General features: G+C 41.2%; 1 protein-coding gene across 1 annotated transcript in view; it reads right to left on the reverse strand.

Annotated features, from left to right (window-relative positions):
- The window catches only part of LOC115623638 (mucin-5AC), a 44,957-nt gene extending 26,928 nt beyond the window's left edge, over positions 1-18,029 (reverse strand). Inside the window, exons 1-3 of the mRNA XM_030518125.1 lie at positions 17,247-18,029; positions 11,832-13,749; positions 11,351-11,648 (exon numbers count right to left, since the gene is read on the reverse strand). Of these exons, the coding sequence (XP_030373985.1) occupies positions 11,351-11,648; positions 11,832-13,749; positions 17,247-18,029 (2,999 nt within the window). The remainder of the gene's footprint in view (positions 1-11,350; positions 11,649-11,831; positions 13,750-17,246) is intronic.
- Between the last annotated feature and the right edge of the window lie 1,675 nt (positions 18,030-19,704).

Here is a 19,704-nt window from a genome sequence, read left to right on the forward strand (position 1 = left end):
TAACATGAAAATAAATAGCATCTGAAGCATAGGTTCTCTACACCTCTCCTTTGGTTTGAAAAAAACAGTTCAGAGTATTATCAATCTACTTATAGCTGTCACTGTACCAGCTCGCATTTACCTCAAATGCAAATATGTTATCATGAAAAAAATAGTATCTGAAGCATTGATTCTTTGATGCTTCAGGTCTCTCTCCGTAAACGCCTCCTTTGATTTAAAATAAAAATAGCATTTCAACAACAGAAGCTTATCAATCTACTTATAGCTGTCACTGTACCAGCTCCCATTTACCTCAAATGCAAAATTTGCACAGACTTACACATGTGTATGTGTGCGTGTGTGTATGTGTGTGTGTGTAACCCTCTGCCTGTCTCATTGCATGTGTGGCTGTGTGTGTGTGTGCGTGCGGAGAAAGTTTCTATGCTTGGGTTTTGCGGTGAAGAGCTCGTGTTTGGGTTTGCTTTGCGTCGCTTCGCTTTGCTTTGCTTTGCTTTGTTTTACTTCTACTCGTACTCTGCTTGTCTGTGACTTTTTGCTCGTCTTTTGTTTTCTGTTTTGCTTCTCTTAGTTATTATAGCAAATTATTTGTTTTGACTTTTAGTTTTGCTGTCGCCATCAATGTTGGCGGCGTCATCAGCAGCACCTCGCCTTGTTGTTGTTGTACTAGTACTAGTAGTTTTTACTTTTCTTTTGTTGCTGTTGTTGTCGCTGTGTTTTGTGGCTGCTGTGGCTGGCTTGAGTGGCTTGGGCTGCTGCCGCTTCCCAGCTGCGTCAAATTACCGCCTTTGTCTTTTGCGGTCGCTCATTTTTATAACCACTTTTGTTTTTTATTTTCCTACCATCCATTAGCCACACACACACACACACACACACACACACACACACACACCACATGCACGCACACAATTTTATGAAAGTTCGTTGCTTATTTAGCGCTCTTTAATTATAACTCATTGTGCAAATTAATCAAGCTTGTAGCGCCGGGTCGCTGTCAGGGCAACCCTTTTACCCCATTTTTTCTTGCCTCAGCTCCGCACACAACTGGCACTTATAGTTGTCATTTGTATGCATGTAAGTGCGAAACAAACAAATTTGGCAACAATTATTTGACACACATACACACACACACACACACACACATCCACAGGCTGCAAATTATGAGTTGAGAGTGGAGGGGAGGCGGCTGTCTGGCTGTAAAAAGCAAGGATTGAGGCATTGAGCGCACAGAGACGCGTGCACACAACGACCCCAGACCCAGAAGCAAAAACAAGCAACAATAATAACAATAACTAACAGCAATAGGAGCTGCGCCCTCACAAAACAAACTCTGCAAATCTTTTATGACAATAAAAACATTGCGTATACGCTTCGTGACTTTTGTACAGCTGCGCATGTAATTATGAGCAATATACACGTAAAATTTTATGAGCGCACACACACACAGACCCACAGACAGCCCCTGCAGAATAGCAAGAAGAACAAAACAAGAGGCGTAAATTATTTATTTTATGTGTGCATAGATTACAGAAAGTGCCATAGATACACTCGCATCGTACAAGTAACATTCGGGCAAGTTCGGCGAGTTGCTCATAACTTGCAAAATGTTTTAATTAATTTTCAAAAATAATACACACATATGTACATACCTACTCGTATAACAAAAAACAAGCCACTTTAAGCGAAACGTTTTGTGGCTTGGACTGCAAACCACAAGCACTAACAATAATAGCCACAGTTTCAGCTTTCAGCTTTCAGAGTCTGCAGTCTGTATAGTATTTGAGGGTTAACTGATTTTCAGACAACGTACAAATATGCTTTTGAAACTCTGACGGCACCCCCGCAACAAAACTCATTGCACTCTAAATTGAAATCAGTGTAGGGAGCCAGAGATCGCACGTACTCGTACAGCAACAACGCCGACCCGCCGCCCACTTGCGAAGCCGTGCGCTGCTTGTAAATTGTTGCTGTATTTGCTTTAACAGTTACTGCTGCTGGAGCTATAGTCGGTTCCTTTTTCGACTGCGTTTATTTTTTCGCGCATTTTGCGGTTGACGGTTGACACAGTACAGTGCAGCGCGGAATTGGCTCCGGCTGGAACCTTCCTATGGGCTTCACTTGTCGCCACCCAAGAGCTCTAGAAACGTAGTGTCTGCATCTTCTGCCCAGGAGTTGGGGAGGGGGAAGGAGCAATGCAATTGGTTTGCTGGTAGATGCTGGTTACAATGTTTAAGCTAAATGTTGCCATTAAATTGCGCTTTTGGCGTTGGTCTTTGCTCGACTTTTTCTCTGTTTTCTGTTTTTCTGGTTGCTGTACTCTGCTCATTACATTTGCGCATTTTATATGGCAAATTGGTATTGGTTTTAAATATTTAAGCGCTTGCATTTGTTGTTACGTTAATTGAAGTCAAACAAAAACAGGCTTTGAGGGCACAAATTAGCCACAATAAAAAGTGTACAGACGACGGCAAACACACATACTATAAGTAAACACAATAGTTTGGGAAATTGAACTTTTTGTGTGTTATTGCTGTTGTTGTTGGTGGTGGTGGAGTCAAGCTAATTGCCTGATCTATAATGCAGAGCAGTGACCAAACAAATTATGCAATTTCCCGGCTAAACTAAACGCAATAAATTATAATTACAGCTCATTTCTCAAGCGATCCAAAAGACATTATCGGGGCATCAAATCAACATAATAAAGCCACCTACTGATCGTGGCAAATTTTGAAAACAAAACAAAACTTTCACCCAAAACCCAAGCACACACACACAACAAAAAGTAAAACAAACTCTCTAGCCAATACTTTTATTACCTCACGGCCAGGCCAGAGAAAAAGTTAATTATTGATATCCATTTAAAGCAGATGTATACTCGTATGTGTGTGGGGATTATGAAACGCTCGGAGTCAAAGTCGGACTGATTTATGGGGATATAAAATGCGATCTCTATAAACTACAAACAAACGTGAACCCAAACATTGAGAGATTTGATTTTTTTTCCCAATCTTTTCTTTGCAAATTAACGATTTTGTTGGGTACGAGGAGAAATCGCAAATTCATTTCAACGCCTACATGTTTGTTGTGAGCAATGCGGGTCAAGCGGCTTATTAATAAAAAATGTTGTTTTGTGATTTTGTTAACTTGAAAAGTGCAGCATTAACGTAATAAATACCACATTTTGCTGACTTCAATGAGTCAAAAAGTGAATTGAAATTGGCATTATAATGAAATCCAGCTCACATTATTATCCAATCTAAGACTGAGTCATGCCCTCACTTGCGGGGTTTTCATTTATTTATTTTTTTCTTTTGTTATGGAAAGGCAAAATTCAACAAAATTCAACAAATCGAACAAAATGGCAAATGAATATTGACTATGGCAAGTCACTGACCCACCGCACCCCGGAATTCTGTTGCCTGAATCGAAGCGTACAGCCGGCATTCAGTTCAATGCACAAGCATTTTGTTTGCCAGCTTTAAAAACCACAACAAAAACACACATACACAAACACAAAACACACAAACAAAATAATGAAAAAGAGTTGCAAAACAACGCCCCATAGCTGCCCAGCAACAACATAAATTATGGACTTTTGTTTAAAACCACAGCCGCAAAACTCATCCAGCGAAATAAAGAGAGAAATGGCCAGGGAGGGCACAGGGACAGGGCCACAAAAATAAAGAGTGTACGGTGTAGGGTGTATGGCGAAAGAACATATCAGCATTTGTTTACGCAAACACAATACGCGCTCATGTAAATACGTATTTATTTATTTATATAGTTATTTAAAAATTATGCTCATCTGCGGCCAAACTCGCCGACTTCGATGTCCATTGGCTTTTGTGAAAACACGAGAAATCACACACGGAGTTCGTTTGAATTTACAATGGAGCCGTTTGGGGCAGGAGTAGGGGTACGGGTGCAGGTTTGGGACTTGGTTCTCTTGTTCCGTGGCATTGAACTGTAGACACACGCACAAAACCCTATTGTGCGCCTAAAGAGGCGTCTGTCTAATATATAATGAGTGTGGCAGAAAAAGAGAGAATAAAGTTGTTCGTTGCTGCTAACAACTTGCGACCCAGCTTGAAATTTCTCAACGCTCAAGGCCAAACAATGCTCACTTGCGGCGTTGGAAAACAACATCTACAGCAAAATGTTATTAAAACATTTTCAAAAAATCAAGCCAGTCAATGTGCCACATCAAAAACTTAATAGCAATGGCACAATTAAGGTATCAGTCGAGCATTCAAGAATGTCCATAAACAGCAATCGGGCCGCGTCTGTCAATCATTGGATGGTCCAAGAACGAGTATTTCTTATAGAACAGGCCCAAGAGGGATCGCAACGTTATTAGCGACTTATAACCCAAATACGATGCGACAGCAAATCGAATGACAATTTAATAGTTCAAACAGTGTTTGGCCTGTGGGTAATTGTGTGTTTAACTGGGCCGCCTTCATACACCGTGAAAAAGATTACATACTAAACAAAATAAAAATAAAAAAATTAAATTAAATAAAAATAAATAAACCTGTAAAGCTCGGCACTGTCTAAATTAAAGTTACGATGTTATTGGACCTTTCGCAGGATATCTCTCATTAAATATATTCTCGTGAATCAATTTTATACTAAATGATTGCAAATGAAATTAAACTGAAACTATACTTGTATGAAGATAGAATGTTCAAAAGATCGACAATCTGGTAGCTATTACTCCTTATTAAATAAGATTTAGCAATGTGCCACTTCTCTATTATCTAGAAAGCACAATAGTTAATATTAATGTATTCGAAATGTGATGAATACCATTTATGATCAGGCTGGTTCTATGGTTCTTCATTTGCCGGTGCAATTGTGGCTAGGTTCTTGTTGTTGTAACTGTTTGGCTTTACAACTGCAGTTGCGTGTATCGGCAGTGTGGACCCCCGGGCTATCTCTAGTTTGTCAATTTTGCGACGGCAACTCTCACTCGCTCCGCACTGCTCTTCCTCTTCAGGCCCAGGGCCAGCAACTTGTTTAGGTTTCCTTTTGTCATTTTGTTGTTGTTGCGTATGCTGCTGCTACCTATCGGCACTGTCTATTTGCTGCCAACTCTTCTACTGCTGCTTTATCTTCAGCTTCTTCTTCTTTGTCTGCATTTTGCCGGTTCATTTCAACTTGGCCCGAATGCATTTTCTATACAAACACTAACAAACTAGTCGACACTAACAGCAACAACAACAGCGACCACAGCAACCGCACAGACGACCGCAATTTGGCTGCAGCTGAGAGCGAACTCACAGCCTGAGCCTCAGATACAGCTACAGCTATAGCTACCAAACCAGGCAGTAGACACTGCACAGTATCCAAAATCTCTGATATAGCTGTACAAAAACGAAGCTGGACACACACATCAGATGTCTCATGAACCTGAGAAAAACTGGCCTTACTTACTTATATGGTCAGACAACAAAATATTTTGCAAGCAAATTCAACGAGTTTCACAAATATATATTTGTACATCAATTTAAAGCAATCAGAATTCTATACTGAAACATAATGATTTGCTACAACAAACTTCATAAGAATCTTCAATATTCATTTATAACTTTAAAGTTATTTGTACTTGTATGTCCGACATAGCTTTTAGCAATTTTTCAGTATTTAAGTAATCAACATACTATACAAGTACATATATTCTATAGCTTCCAGCTGAAATAGTTCCTATATATGCGTAGAAGTTAATACATAGGAATTAATATACTTTGAATTTGGCAAACTTATGGGAACTAGAATTAGTCGCAATCTCTGCAAAATAATTCGAATGGAAATCAAATATATCACCAAAGTTATTTGAACAGCACCTTATCGGCTATAATAATATTTTGACTGCACAAACCACCAAATTTAATTTAAAACTAAATCAGTTAAGTCGAAAAGAAAGTACATTATGGTTCTGAATTATGCAACACTTTCCCCAAGCTGAGCAAATAGAAATTTTGTTCACATAGAACGCAAGCCGTTTACACTGTGGGGAAGTTTTAGGAATGGCTATGAAATCATCATCATTGGTTGCCATCGACAACGTCAACGACGACGACGACGAGTTTGCTTTATTGGCCTTATTGACTTTTGGTAAGTTCCTCATCTTGTTCTGCCTTTCTGGCCAACACAGCGGGTACTTTTATTTGTGTACAGCGCGGTTGCAATCTTTCCTAGCTGGCTGGCATCCTACTATGTCGGAGCACCTACCAAAAACAGAAATAAGAACCAAAACCAACAAGTTATTTAGCCGTCTTTTTATGTTGTGTTTGGTTTTTGTTTTCTGCAGCGCACAACAAAATCAAAAAAGAAAAAAAAACACAAAATACAAAAATAAATAAAGTCAAGCACACAGCCAACTAAAAATCAGTGAAAGAGCGGGCGCTATGAGCTGGCCGGGCCATAAAACTGGAAAGTTGTTTGGTCAGTTCTGCAACATGGATTTGTTGCTGTTGTTCATGCTGGCGTTGTTGTTGTTTTGTTTTTGTTGATGTTGTTGTTAGCGGGAGCGTTGGGTTTTATTCGCTACCCGCAAAGGCCAAACATTCAAATTTTCCCATTTGTTTATATATTTTTCTCCTCTTCAAATTTATGAAAATCACTCAATTTTGCCTCCGACTGTTCTAGGCAGCAAAAAAGTTGCAGCAACAACAACAAGAAAAGCCTTGCCACTAACATAAATCTCGAATGCAGTCGGTGGGGGCTTGAAGCATGTCTGGAAAAGTCTTGCGGCAGTGCAACGCATAAAACTGTAAATTTTATGTACACAAACAAAAGTGTGTCATTCGTTTCCATCAGAGTTGGGCCTGCAATGAGGCATCGCCAACAGCAACAACAAGAACAACAACATTGCCAAAAGCTTGGTGTTGCACCAAGTTATGCTGTTGTTGTTGTTGCTATTGTTGTTGTTGTCGCTGCGTCGTCCACTGTCTTGCAAACTGGAAATCTCCAACTGAAGCGATCGAGACTGGAGACTGCAACAAAGTTCAGACTTGAGTTCTGCAGCCTGAAACTTTGTTTGCTCACTTTTGGCGCTCGTTGTTTTTGTGTAATTGTGCTCTTCACTTTAAAAAGAAGGGTACATCGAGTTTAGATGCAAGAATAATGTATATATGTTATGGAATAAATGAAACTGTTCCACAAAATCCTCCTCCTTATCGAGCTCAAACTTTCTGTGGATAATCCATTGAACCTACCAGATTAGAGTATTTTTTTAAGTGTACTTTTAATTTTAACAAAAGCTACATACTTGTAAAAATATATTAAATAATCTAACATTTACTATCCATATTCATACGCGATTTAGATTAGTTCGTTGTATTTCATGGTAATGAATATTTTAGTTATGTGTGTGAAAATATTTTTCGAAAGGTGTGGTTAACAATTTATGACAGTCCGAATAGGATTTATTTCTGAACGATACAATTGTCAAGACAAGGCCAGAGCTCCGATGGGAAAAAATAAAAATTGTATGGACTCTAACAGCGAAGGAGCAGAGTAGGAATGTACTTTATATTCCACTATAAGATGAACATTGAATTGTCAAGAAATTAGGAACTGAAATAATCACTCGTAGATTTGAAAGCAAAAAAATGAAACCCCCCTTTTTATAATTGTCAGAAAAGCGTATTCAGCTTCAACTCAGCTGAAGACAATTCAGATCTTTTTATGTTGTCGGTTGTTTTTTTATTTTTTAAAGAGAAATCTGGTTTTTCAGTCTGCAGTCTGCAGCAGCAAGCGTCAGCTTCGGCTTCGACTTCGACTTTGGCTTTAGCTGTTGCCGCTTTTTAATGATTGTTTTTTTATTTAACATGCATTTGCATTTTATATGTATTTTTCGTTGAATCATCGATTTGCTTTTGCACTGCTTCTGCTTCTTCTTTTTCTTCTTCAACATTCGTTCGCCTGACGTTCTCTTCGTTTTGTTTTTGGTTTCTCTTCACACTCGTATGCAAATTTTCCACAGCACTCTCGGCTGTCGGCTGTCGGCTGTTTTTGCACTTTTGGGTCTTTGGACTTTTAATTTGACACTAACAACCGGTTTTTGGGGCTTTGTTTTTTCCTCTTGCGTGCATGGTTCAAATGAGTTTTCAGTGTCAGCAGCAGCAGCAGCTTGAAAATTAATTTGCATGCGTTTAATTATCATTTGCTGGCCTGCAACAACGTGGACAGCGCGTGTCTTTATTGTGGTGTGTGTGTGTGTGTGTGTGTGTGCAATTAGCCCGACAGAAGACGAAGTGGCTTAATTAATAATAAATGCATCTAATGACGTGAAATTAAATGATTTGATTTATACAAAAATATATACATACTATATATATGTACATATGTATATGTATGCATATACTCGTGAGTACGAGTATGTGCCTTGGCAAGAAAAACAAATCGACAATATGTCACGTCGTTGGCCACGTTTTGTTTCCTTTAAGCAAAATTTATGATAGCATGTAAGCACTTAAACTTCATCTTCATTTATATCTGCTGTGCGGCGTGCGGTCGTTTCGTTTGCCCGATGGCTGATTGTCGGCTGGCGACTGGCGGCTGTCGCTTAACCTTAAGATACAATGCTCGTACGAAAGTGAAAGTAGCCAAAAAGTTGCACTCCATACAAACGCTCTCGACTCTGACTGACAGTTGATCTGTCTGTCCGTCCGTCCGTCCGTCCGATTGTCTGTCTGTCCGTGGATCTGTACGTGTGTCTGCCGCCTGTTAAAGTGATTTTATTGCTGCTGCTCTGTCTTTGTTTTTGTTTTTGCTGCTGCTACTACTGCTGGCTACAGACGGCAGAAAACCCCCACAAAAAGGTTGAAAATAAAATTAAATCCTAAAAAAATTATTACAACGATTTATACGTTGCGCTGGCAACGTGATTTCGGCATCACGTTTCCTTTTTTATTGCGCCTGCTCAGCCTCCACAAAGCACCACACCACACCATTCGACTCTACTCCAGTCCACTCCACTCCACAACATCGCCACCACCCCAACCACCACCACCACCCCAACCCTAACCACACCAAGCGAATCAGTCGGCTTTTATTTTTCGTTTGGCCGCTGTTCAGTTTCCTGTGCTCGGGCGCTGTAATTTTTGCTGTTTTTGTTATTTAATGATTTCAAGATTATGCTCGCTCGGCCGAACAACGCGCTACCCTTTTAACAACTCCTTGCGGTCCCCAACTGCCCCGTAACTTTCGCTTTTTACACCTTTTTGGTTGCAAAAAAGGCTGAAAAAGTAACTGAAAAAATTGTGTAAGAGCGCGTTAATATTGAACGAAGGTTGAAAGGTGTCAAAATTGTGGATAATGGCTGTGGTTTATACTGCTGCGCCCGCTTCGATTCGAGCACAAATTTTTAATTGGTTTGCGCTGCTTACACACTAAGTCGAAGTAGTCGAAGCCAGATTTGTCTCTAAATATAGTATATTTTAAGTTTTGAATCATTATCTCTAAGCGTGATTAACAGGCTCATAAATATGCAATTATCTCAATCATTACAAAACCAATTTCAACAAACAATAGCATCCATTTATACTGACAAAGTCTTGCAATTAAGCAGCTCCACGTACTTGTATTTGACAAAATACAGTGCTGCCCACTCGAATAATAACGTTATAACGAGCCTTCTTCATTTCATTTAAAGTATTGGATTTGATTAGCTTAAGTGTGAAATTAATGATGTTGCCGTGACTAGAAAACTATACTTTTATTTTTAGAAGCTATATAGGCATTAACTATGCGTATACCACAATTGTCTTATTAATCAACATACTCAAACGATTTATCGAATTTATTTGAAATTACAGCATTATTTTAATGCTAATGTAACTTAACATATTAATTGACGAATTAATTGTGTAAAATAATCCATTTTAAAAGTAATTTGCAAAAATGTGTATTACTTTTTAAAGTAAAATTTAAATTTTTAAAATTAAAATGTATTCAGATTATTAGTGCATACTTGTATTAGAAGGAAACAAAAACTGCGTTAAATGATCAAATTTTGTATTGAATACTAAGCTGCCTGTTTCTATTGGAGCGAGTTTGAGTGTTCAGAATAAAAATATACATAGATATAGATATGCTGGAACACGATTTGTACTTGGACTGAAATTGCAAATGTCAAATACTCAGCTCACGACGACGCTTAGCCACGCCATTAGAATAGATGGACGGATTGCGCGCATCCAGCGAATAATTACAGTGCAATTATAGTATATATATTTAGATATAGAAAAACTGGTTCTCTGAGTACCAATAGCAGATAAATACATATTTATTTAGTAATAAATGCGTGGGAAAATGTCTAAATGTGATGCTGGCCAACAGCTCGGCTCGTATGTGAAATGCGTTGTCTATATAATTTAGTGTCTATATGGGCAATAAAAATGACCAGTCAGCATCTCGAAAGCCACCAACAACAACAACAACTACATATATGACAACTATACTTTTGTGAGTGTTGCGTGTGTGTTCACGGATGCGAGTCTACTCGCTGATGTGCAATTACAGATAAACAAAAACTCATTATAATAAAAAGAATTATGGAGCGCCAAACGAAAACTAAAACACAGCGCAAAATAAAAATTCGGAGAAGCAGTGCTTCAAATCTTTGTTTTTCGAAAACAAATGCTCGTAATTTATAACGAGCAGCGAATAGCAAGCAGCCTGCAACCTGTAAGCGTCAAATTAGTGTCTGCCTCTTCTTGGAAGCTGTCGACATTAAAAATTAATTTTTACACCAAAAGCAAGAGACGAGATTGGATACGACAAAGAGAAAGAGAGCGGGTAAGCTTCCTGGTTGGTTGTCTGGTTGGCTGGCTGGTAGGTCGTTGGTTGCTTGGCTATGAAAAGATGGTTCAAAATAGCAATGCGGAGTAGAAGAAGCAAATCATGCAAGAAATTTGTTACTGACATAAAAATTACCATCATTATAATGTCTGGCTGTATGTTGCCGTTCCCGTTGTCGTTGTCGTAGCCACCGCCGGTTCAACATGAAACAGGAAGACACATGGTCGCATGGCAGTATGGCTGAACCGGCTGACTGGCTCACTGGCTGACTGACTAACTGGATGGCTCGTAGGGTACACAGAAAATACAATACCAACAACAACAACAATGAACAAGAAATGTGTGGTAATAGAAAATGTCGAAATAGACAACAAGCAAACACGAAACACGAGCGCTGTCAGGGCTAAGACAATGGCAGGGCCTGGCATGAATGAACGCCGTGATCGATGATGCCAGAGGTGAGAGTTGGAACAGTTGGAAACAAATGTGCAGGTCCGGTTGAGGGCCTGCCCGCTCCAATCGCTAGCTAGATAGTTGAACTCACCTGCGCATGATGGGCAGCGGCAATGTGAAGCGTCCATCACTCATCAGAGGCGTTGCGCCCGGCAGTGGCACCGTCGATATTATGGGTGTTAGTATGGTGGCGCCGGGTGGGGGCGGTGGCGGTGGCAGTGGTGCTGCACCCATTGGAGGTTGAGGGTGCGCCGCAGATGTAGGCGGTGGTCCCAATTGGCCCACGGGCAATGCACTGTATGGAGGCGGGTAGTGACTGTGCAGAATATCCGGCAGTCGCATCATGGCAGCCGCCGACGATGGCAACGTAGCGCTGTGCCCGCTGGTTGCTCCAAGATGCGGATGCGGATGCGCATGCAGATGCGGCGGTGGGTGCAAGTGTGGCGGCAGTGCGGGTGGCGGTGTCGTTTGCAACGTGGCAGGCAACGAGTGACGATCCGTATGATGACGACGTCCATGATGCGTCTGCGGCTGCGCCTGTTGCTGCAGCTGCTGCTGCTGCTGCTGGCGACGTTCACGACGCTCACGACGACGCTGCTCACGAGTTCGCAGCTGGGCCGTGTGCAGATCGTCCGTTTGGCATTCCGTTGAGGTGAAAGTGCGTATGGAGCGCGTAGGCGTAGCCAAGCTGCTGATTTTGTTGTGGGAAACAGTTGTTTTTGTTGTTGGTGCTGTAGCATTCACATTGATTATATTCACACTGTTATCATCGACACTGGACACATTTCCATTGACAATTGCAACATGTTGCTCCGCAGAGGTTGCTGGAGCAACAGCAATATCAACATTTACATTATTCTTATTCGTATTATTATTAAGCTTATTTTGTACACTTGCACTGAACACTTTGGCAGGCGATGGCTTGGCCAGCCCTGCGACACTATTATCATTTGAATTGATTTCGACCACACTGTTGTTGTTATTATTGTTGTTGTTGCTGCTGCTGGTGGTTGTGGTGGTGCTGTTGCTGGTGGTGGTTCTAATGTTGCTATTGGGGGTGACGGTATAATTACAATTAACAACGCAAACGCCGTTGTTGTTATTAACAATGGTCGCTTGGCTTGACGTTGTTGTTGTAGTGTCAGCTGCTGCTGTGCCTGCGCTGCCTGGCGCTGCAACACACACATGATTACCGTTATTAGAACCGTTATTACTGTTACTGATGCTGTTGTTGTTGTTGTTGTTATTATTATTATTCACTTGGATTGTAAGACTTGGCTGTCGTTGACAGGACTTTGTTGCTGGCGAAATTGCAATGTTGCTGACGCGTTTAGTATTGCTGTTTTCGTCATTGTTGTTCGTAGCGGCAGCTTGATTACAGCTCCCAACATTGTTGCTGTTGTTGCTATTGTGTTTACTGCTGTTAGTAGCAGTTGCATTTAGAAATACACTGCTACTGTTGTTTCCACTGATTGTCGGCTGTGCTGCTGCTACTGCAGTTGTAGCTTTGTGGTGCTGCCCCAAGGCCGTCGTCGTTGCTGGCACCACACCCAAACATGCGGCTGCTGTTGTTTGTGATTTTACTGACGTCGTTGGCAGTTGCAGTTGCATGGAAACCGCAGCAGTGCCTGCGGTCATCCCAGCCGCCGTTGCATGGGCTGGCACATTCAAACGCATGGTCCCCGCTTCTAAATCTGCTTCGCACACGTCCGCGGCGCCTCGCTCTTTCTGCTTATGCTCAATTATACTTTCACTCGCGCGAAATTCGGCATACAGGCGTTCGAGTTCTGCCAAACATTTGTTTGGTGGCCTTAGCGCACTGTAGTCGCCGCCGTCGAAATACGTAAAGCGGCGCGCTGGCGAATCGGACAACCACGACGAACCACCGAATGAAGGGGCAGGCAACGACGATATACTCGTAGACGTGAACGTTGAAGCGTTGTAGTTGTAACATGCGCCCACTGTTGTGCACGCGCCGAACGAACTCGAGAGACTGATCGCTGGTGAGCACTTGGGGTGGCTCTCTGGCGACGTTACCGCTGACTGTGTTCTCTCTTCTGTTGATGTTGCTGTTGCTGTTGCTGTTACTGTTGCCGTTTCTGTTGCTGTTTCTGTTTCTGTTGCTGTTGCGCTGGCACAGTGACTGCTTGGAGTTGCTGCTGCACAGGAAACAGGTTGATTGACCTGCACTAGGCCTGTTTCCTCAGTCGCTGTTGTTGTTTGTGTTGCTGTTGTTGCTGATGTTGCCATTTCTTGCTCTCCGTCGTGTTCATTGATAATGCAATTCGCTTTAATGTTGCTGCTCTTACTTTGATTTTCCTCGTTTTGTTGTGATCTGGCATTCGTTGTTGTTGGCTTTTCTTTCAACTTGTTTTCCATTGTGTGCTGTACATCTTCTTCTTCTTCTTCTTGTAGTGTGTTGCTGGAGTTGTTGCTGTTGCTGGTGCTGTTAACGTTTGCTGCTGCTGGCTGATGGAATGATGTGCAATTCTGTATAAAAGAGCGAGCGAGAAAAAGAGAGATCAGAGGTGTTTTATAGCGTATTATAAAAAAAGATGGGCGCATTTAGAGCTTAGAAGTTTTAAGTGAAAATTAACGTTAATTGCCATGAGGTTATGGCTATGCTAAAGATTTTAGCTTTGCCCTCATCATGTGGGTTTGGGGCCTTAAATGATATTAGCCAAAAAAAATGCTTGTACGCAAATTTGCAGGCACAGGCCAAGGCACAGGCCAAGGCACAGGCCCATACTCAGGCTCAGGCTCATGGGCAGGCCAAGGACTTTGCCTGAGCCTACAAGCGCATAAAGTCCGCTTAATTGAATTAATTAAGCCAACGCATAAACCCGTCACAAGTAATTGTTACACTGTGCGCCTGCATGTGCGTGTGTGTTGGTGTGTCGCCTGGCGTCTGCATGTTTGCTGATAAAGTTGTTGTCGCTGCTGTGGCTGTTGTTACTGTTTTGTTTGCCCTGACTCTGAAGCATGACTTACTGACTCTGCCCACCCACACACACACACACACACACAGACCAACACACACAAAGCGTTAGTTGAGTGCCTCCGACTTTGCTGCTATTAGCATTATGTGGGTCTACATGTATATAGTAATGAACATATGTATGTGTGTGTGTGAGTGTATTCGAGTGTGGGTGCGAGTGCGACAGGAACTGTGAGTGCGGGCTCTAATTATGTTACGCTGTGTTACTTGCATTAATTACGTCACAGAAATAATGTGATTTACTGTTAGCATTGCGCACGCCTCGCAACTTCATGGCTTGGCAGACTGCTGACTTATTGTTCTAAGCTGCCTACGAGTATGCTAGTTGTTGTTGCTATTGCTGCTGCCTCTCGTGCGATGCATGCTTGTGATTCTTAATGGTGTTGTTGTTCTTATACGTGTATGTATGTTGCAATCATAGCGGCGCCCAAAACTAACGGTGTCAGTTGAAAGCGTTGGAAGCTCCATTATAAACGAACATAAAATACGTTTGCTTGTTTCCCCATCACTCGCCACCGTCTACATGCCCCCAGACTACAGACTACAGACTACAATTGCTGTTGCTTCAATTATTGTCATCAGTTAAGTGTGGAGTGCGGGGTGCACCTTACTTCAGTGCGACATATCAAAAACATAACGGTAACTAAGGTGAAATCAATTCCACAAACCGTTTTTCTCAAATTTACCATTTAGTGGTTTAAATGAAGCCATTTCATGTTTCAAAAAGCTTGTAAAAAGAATCTTCTGCTTTTAATGATAGATCTGTAATTTTTAATATTCTTGAAAGCTTGCAATTTCGTTCTGTTTTAAAAATATTTTCATCATGACAAGTTTTATCATGATTGGTTAACTCTATTGTCATAAATTCAAGTTCTTACTGTATACAAATATACAAATTCAATGAAAATGTTTGTAATGAAGTTTTCATTATTTTTGTTTAATTAGTAATGGATTATGGCCCTTTAGAAAAAGGAGAATTACACATGTATGCATAGTTTACAAGGAATTTTAGCCTGTAAAAATAAGCCCATTGAAAAAAAATAAATACTCACAAGATTTTAAAGCATTTAAAAGGCAATTCCCCAGTTAGAGCAGATTTACTTTTATAAAGAAAAGGCTCTCAACCCCTAACGTGTACCCGAATTTGCAACTACGTAGCCATTTGAATGACAACCCTTTTGTTTCATTGTAGCAACACAACCCCTTTCGGCGTCACTGACCCACACACTCCGCCATAATGCACTTCAACTCAGCACAATTTGGGTTTGCGCAAGCATACTCATATTATAATGCATTGGCAGTATATGCCGATTTTATAACTCGTACTCGTATACTTTTGTCATTTGAGTGCGGTCAATTTTCCAATTCGCTGACGCAACAAAACAAATTACGTACTTATGCATGTATGGATATATCTACATGCATATGTATGTATGTATGTATGTAGTATACTCGTATATTCAAATGAGCACATGCATATGCACAGAAACAAAGGGCACACGCTCCCCCCACATGAGCGACCATGAGCACATATTAGCATTTACATGTGAGTGCTTACAGCTGCGCCTGATAGGGAACACATTGCGCTTATCAGAGACACAGTGCTGGGCGCACTTAAGGGCCGCCTAAGTGAAACATTAGCTTTTATCGAGAGCAGAAGCTGTCAATGGAGCGATAACGCAGCACTCAGCTTCGCTTTTGTTTCGGACTGAGTCTGGAGCCCCCTCCACTGTCGACATCAAATTTCATGGCGCCCTATTAGATAGCTAGAGAGCATGGGTTTAAGGGCGCGAGCGCGCGTCTTGGTGACAATTTTACGAGCAATACATGGCGAAGCAATTGATTGAGCTTGCACGCTTAGCTAATAGAACTAGAGACTTGAGTCACAAAATTCAGACAATGTTGCATCCACAAGTCAATCTATCATCCAACTATTTGCACTCAAAGATGTAATGGAATGGTATTTAGCAACGTTTTCTATCAGCAAATAGCTTTCTTAGATTCAAATCAGGCGCAGACCGAAAAGATTATAAATGAAATATATATTTTTAGTGCTGATTCTGCGATATTAAAGTTAAAAAGTTGCACTTAAGGGACAGTTTCGATAATTAGTTGGTAGATCGTGTTTTTATTTATTTATGTTTTTCAAATCAAATAAACAAAAACGTTGCCAAAAAAAAACCTAATATGTTTTTTTTTACAATATTGTTATTCTACAATACCCATAAAAATATTCAAGATTGATAATTCTGCCTAACACTTTCATATTAACAAGGCTTCACGCCTGCAAAACGTTGTACGAATTTATTAGCACGAGAATGAAGTTAAGGTAATATTTTCAGTATAGGTGAGCTTTTCCATTTATAATTTAATACAAAAAACAAAGAACACGGAAAAAAATATTTAAATGATTACAATCTATTGTTTGTTTTTGTGACAGCAGTGCTGCAACACTGAGAGAGTTTTCATTGACAATTAGGGAATGTCTATGGTTGCTTCCCATAGGTGAAAAACATTATAATTTGATCAACTTAGCAAATTTGACAGTCAGACCAAGACCTCATTTAATAACTAGAAATAATATTGCTGAGACAAATTGTGGGTATTCCTGCGACATCGGTCTCAAATAACTGTTGTCGCAGTTCCGTAAATTGAGAACCATTTGCTCTTTAAATATTTTGTACAGGACATATGGCTATAGGCTTATTAGAAGACTTACTAGAACATATGAAGAGTTTTCCAGTTGTAAAAGCCTGGAAAATTGCTTGACAAATTCGGGAGCAAGTTATCTTTATATACGAATATACAACTGCGATAGGCAATCGATTTCTTTTACGAATCATACACGTTATTTGATTCGATTTAAGAAATATGTTTTGTCGATGTATTTCTTTACCTCTTATAAGGCATTATTATTAAAATAATTATAGTTTGTTTAGCATATAGCTAGGGTCAGTTCTTTAGGGTTGGGGTTGGTTGGCAAACTCACCTGCGAAATGTAATCATCCGTGAAGGAACGCACCAAACGGTCAGCGGGAACTTGTGCCGTTAGTTGAATTTTGGTATTGTTGTTGTCATTTGTAGCTGCAGTTGCTGTTTTAGTTGTAGTTGTAATTGTAGTTGAGTGGTTTGGCGATCGTTGCGATCTATCACATAAAACATTTTGCCGAGTGCTGAGAGCCACGCTCTTTATGTTGCTCGGAGCAGTTGTCGCCGTCGACGTCGATGGCGCTGCCGCGGTCGTTCTCAGTCTGTCAAGCAATGGCGGCTGTGACGTCACTGCATTTTCATTTTCCTCATAGAGTGACTCGTAGGAGGGCGGTTCTTTGATGGCCGTAGCCGCCGACGAACACCAGTTGGTTAAAGTGTGCGCCGGACTGCCATAGTAGGGATAGGAGTAACGGTTGCGATTGCGATGGCCAGCCCCAGAATGCTTGGGCACATCAAAGGTGGCAATTGCCGCATCGTAAGCACTTAAGCTAAAGTGAGGAAAAGGCACAAGGGGTCGTGGGGCAGTTGGAGTGGCAGTCGGTGCTATCGGTAGTGGAATTGATGGTGGGGGCAGGGGCAGAGACAGCATCTGACTGCTTAAGCTGGTCTCAAAACTGCTGTGCGATTTGCGCAGCGTTCGATTGAGTCGCTCGTCATCGTCCTCGTCCTCAGAGGAGCAGCTGTTGGTGGGTGTTGTGCGTTCGTAGGGTGTCCAGAGCATGGAGGAGAGCGCCGCCTCGACGTCGGGCGGACGCTGGCGATGGGGCGTGCGTTCAGACATCGAGATCGCTTGACTGCAATTGCCTTAGTTCTGTGCATTGCTCAAACACACCGCCCCTCCTAGTCATGCGAATATGTCGGCTGTCTCGTTCCTGGGAAGGCATCTAGTAGTGGCATCCTGTTCACAGTCTGTAAGAAGGGAGAAGAAACGAGTTGTAACGAATTGTAACTAAATGTGCGCAGACAAAAGTTTTAACTAACCAAATCCCTGACAAATTAAACGATTACAATTTGAAATCATTCTAATGCCCTAAATTCGAAGGCAAACTCACTCGACTAGAGAGCAGACAGAAAGTTTGTCCTGTCCCCTTTTATTTTGCAATTTGATAAATTGCGATTAAAGCATTTAAAATGGCTAAAAATGGAAACGCCATGAGACATGAAAAACAAGCTTCCGTTTTGTGAGCAAAATATACGAGCATATATACTTACATATACGAGTATGTATGTACTACAAGTATATGTATGTATGTATGTATGTATGTATGTAGGACGGGTATGCACAAAAAGTTTTCGATGAAAAGTTTTTGGCAGGCTCCTCTTTCCCAAAACTTTGGAAAAAGACTCACACATACACACACTTGTATATTTGTGAATTTAGGCTGTCGTGGTTGTTTGCGTTAGAAAAACTCACACACAGAGCCAAAGTTTAAACTTCATTGCCAACGCTTGACGCCACGCTACGCCACGGCACTCGAATCGACTCGGCTTGGCTCTCAGCTTTCTGTTTGGCCTTTCAGTGCGTTTCCCCAGATGCCAAGGGCTGTAGAAAAATGGCACACAAAATGGCTTGGCTGCTTGCTGCCGCTGCCGCTGCCTCGTATTATTGCACTAAATGAGAGTGAGCGAGAGAGGGAGAGAGCGAGACATTGAAGCGGAAATGGCTGGCCATAGACGTCACTTCAAGTCTTTGGATGGCGTTCGCTGTTGTCGCCATTCATGCACCCGAACCATTCAATTCACAGGCACACACACAGGCAACTTTAAGCCTCACACATACATACAACCGCAGAGGGCAATCTGATGCTGTAGTTGAAGTTTTATGTGTTGCATATCCTAAGGCGCTTTGCTGTTCTAATTTTTTCTCGCACTCTGCATCCCTTCCTTGCCTTCTATTATTATTATTATTTTTTTGCTGCTCGCCACTGACTTTGGACAAGTTTTCGCCAGCATTGAAACTGATGTTTTTGTTATGCTTAAATAAAGATTTGTGTTAGTGTGTCCCATTATTTTCCCCTACCTACTGTCCGTTGTGTTTTCTATTCGCATTGTTGTTGTTCATGTGGTTTCTGCCGCCACTGCGCATTTTTTCCTTATGTTTGCTTGTATTTTTATGTGCATTTCTTCCATTCAGTGCTGTCATTCTCCACAGAAGGTGATGTTTCATTGTTGTGTCGCCTTTTGTCCGCAAAGGCTGCACACACACACGAAATACACAGACACAGCAAACAATAGCAGCTCACAAATTAATACGTGTAACCATTGTATAAGTTTCTCTTCTCTGAATGGGTTGAGTGTGTGTGTGAAGGTCTGTGTGTGTATGGCACTGCATGTAATATGCATGTTACCTACTTTTGTGCGCTTTTAATTAACAACATCAAACTTGCCCATTCAACAATGAGCAAATACCTTGAAACATTGCTTTTGAGCATTTCTACAAACGAATTCAATGCTGC

This window comes from Scaptodrosophila lebanonensis, unplaced genomic scaffold (genome assembly GCF_003285725.1).
Source record: "Scaptodrosophila lebanonensis strain 11010-0011.00,11010-0021.00 unplaced genomic scaffold, SlebRS2 tig00000001-arrow-pilon, whole genome shotgun sequence".
In the NCBI taxonomy this organism is placed as follows: Eukaryota; Metazoa; Arthropoda; class Insecta; order Diptera; family Drosophilidae; genus Scaptodrosophila; species Scaptodrosophila lebanonensis.